The 2,678-nt window shown below is 46.5% G+C and overlaps 1 protein-coding gene across 1 annotated transcript; it reads left to right on the top strand.

Moving 5' to 3' along the window:
- Positions 1-1,389: 1,389 nt before the first annotated feature.
- On the top strand, positions 1,390-1,956 carry PtA15_1A1 (uncharacterized protein; the record flags this gene model as incomplete). The annotated part of the gene is made up of 1 exon (XM_053165202.1): positions 1,390-1,956. One exon carries the CDS (start codon positions 1,390-1,392, stop codon positions 1,954-1,956), a length of 567 nt encoding a protein of 188 aa, XP_053016218.1.
- Positions 1,957-2,678: the final 722 nt, after the last annotated feature.

Genomic DNA, 2,678 nt, shown 5'->3' on the forward strand with positions numbered 1-2,678 from the left:
TTCCAAATCTGAGCATCAGCTTAGCCAAAAAAGGTCCAAAGCTGAGCATCATCTTGGAAAAGGCTTGTGCAGAGCTTGGGATCAGCTGGGACAATACTGTTCCAAATATTAACATCAGCTGGGCCAAAATTTTTCAAAAGCTGAGCATTGGCTGAGCCAATGCTGGTACAAAGCTGAGCATTGGCTGAGCCAAGGCTGTTCCAAAGCTGAGTATCAGATTTTTTGAGACTATTCAAAAGATTAATATCACCTGAGCCAAGGCTGTTCCACAGCTGAGCATCAGCTGAGCCAAGGCTGGTCCACAGCTGAGCATCAGCTGAGCCAAGGCTGGTCCACAGCTGAGCATCAGCTGAGCCAAGGCTGGTCCACAGCTGAGCATCAGCTGAGCCAAGGCTGGTCCACAGCTGAGCATCAGCTGAGCCAAGGCTGGTCCACAGCTGAGCATCAGCTGAGCCAAGGCTGGTCCACAGATGAGCATAAGCTGTTACAGGAGTGGTCAGACTCAGAATCTGAGCATTGGCTGGGCCGAGATTTATCCAAAGCTGAAAATCAGCTGAGCCAATACTGGTCCAAAGCTGAGCATTGGCTGGGCCAATGATAGTCCTAATCTGAGTCTAAGCTGAGCCATGACTGGAATAAAGCTGAAAATAAGCTGGGCCAGGACTGGTTCTGATCTGGGCAACAAAGCTGAGCATGAGCTGGGCACCAAAGCTGAGCATAAGCTGGGAGCTAAAGTTGAGTATCAGCTGACCAGAAATGGGGATCAGTGGTGCCCAGCAAAAACTGAGGATCTCCTGTGGAAATTCTTAACCTGGTTAGATGGTGGGTAGATGGTAGGTAGATGACGGGTAGATGGTGGGTAGATGGTGGGTAGCCCGCTGGAGCTGGCATGATGTCACATGTCATCAAGTGACTATTTTTTTTTCCTGGTGAGAGAGTAGAAAAACAAGCTGTTGGAAAGATGGTAAAAAGAAGAGCTGATTGGGTTTATGGAAGGCTGTTTGTTTTGGTAAGCGGAGATGAGGCTGAGGTTAATTTGATGGGCAAACCATATGCGGGTTGTTTATAGACAGAAGCTTACAGGTTTCTTTTGCCAAAGCAAGTGGTAGACCTTCTCACTGAGCGTGCTCAGGGTTCATGGCTGATTGGTTGCACTGGACCAGGCTGGTTGCCATGAGTCCAGGTTGTACGTTGCTAGCCAAAGCTATGGTAGGGAAAACAAGCACGAGGCGTAAGCACAACCGGTCTGGTTTGGAACAACAGACAGGGTTCTTTGCCCGGTTTAGTTTTGCTTACAGTTTAAGAAATCCGTTGTGGATTTTTTCACAATCTGAAAGTAAATTCATCGCCAAAGACCATCCATCAATCAAAGCCCTTAAGAAGGACGCTATGGCAATTTTTGCTCCACACATCCATGGCTTGCTCATATCCTCGGTCACGGCCAACGGTGGCGATACCAATCGCATTAAACTCTGGTCCAACATCCTGTCCTTCAGCTTGTCAAAGAAGGAAGCAAACCTTTTTCGAGCTTATCAAAACCTGAACCCCATTGAGATCGATCCAAATAACCTGGCGGGATCAATCCTTAAGTATTGTGACACTATAGCCAAACTGAAATCACTTGACCAGTCTCCAGACAAGCATCAAACAGCCCACATGATTCTCAAGAAGATCCCCTCTTCGCTCAGCTCAATCCAGGACGCCATCATCAGCACTGGACAGTCCTCTACTGTTGTCACCTACAATCTTGTCCTCGATATGCTTGACAACAAGGCCAAAACACTTTCTTGGCCTCAACCTCGCCCTCAAGTCAAGTTCAAGAATAATACTGAATCCAATGCCGCCTCCGCCTTGCTCACCTATCAATGCTCCGATGGCAAGCACAATCCGGCTGCCAAGCATTCCAAAGTGCAATGCTTTGCCCAAGCATCCAAAGAAGCTCGAGGAATATTGTAAGCACCCCAAGGAACTTCAACCATTGGCCGAAGCCCACCTATCAATGGCCAAACAAAGCGCCAAGATGACCCAACAACTTGTTGCCTCCTTTGAAACAATTGGACTTGATGGAAATGACTCCGACGGACATCAATCCAAGGTCAGCTTGCTCTAATCATCCAAAGTCGCTGTGGCCTTTCCTTTCTCTCATGTCACCACCCTATCCTCTCTATTGCCTGTTCGCGCGGGGTTGTGTCAGAATTCTGGCCCATCTTCTCTACTCACACTCTCCTTCTTTTTATCCATCACTTTCAGTGTTGTTTTCCCCTTCCATATCTCATCCATTTCCATCACATTGTGTGATGTCATTCCTCATTCCATCAATAATATTTGATGTTATAATTCCATTACTAGTTGTAATGTCTCCTTCATTCCATTGACAAGTGTCAATGTCTCCTTCCATATGTTAAGTTTACTTTAGCATATGTGTATCATTTTTCCTTCCATCTCATGTGAGATGTTTTGTCTATTTTAGTCTCCTAGGCCCCCTTTGGATCTTGCATGGGGGCTCTCTAGTTGTGACTACATATATTCTGCCCCTATGATTTGAAATAAATTATCAAGTCAGAGCCCAAACTACCCAGACCTACCTTTGCTCCTTGGTCCAATCTCAAGACCCCTCAAGATTGCAACTTTCACCTCATTGAACCCCTTTTCTCTGACTGAAAATCTCTCAAGTTCAA

The sequence above is a fragment of the Puccinia triticina genome, chromosome 1A, assembly GCF_026914185.1.
Source record: "Puccinia triticina chromosome 1A, complete sequence".
NCBI lineage: Eukaryota > Fungi > Basidiomycota > Pucciniomycetes > Pucciniales > Pucciniaceae > Puccinia > Puccinia triticina.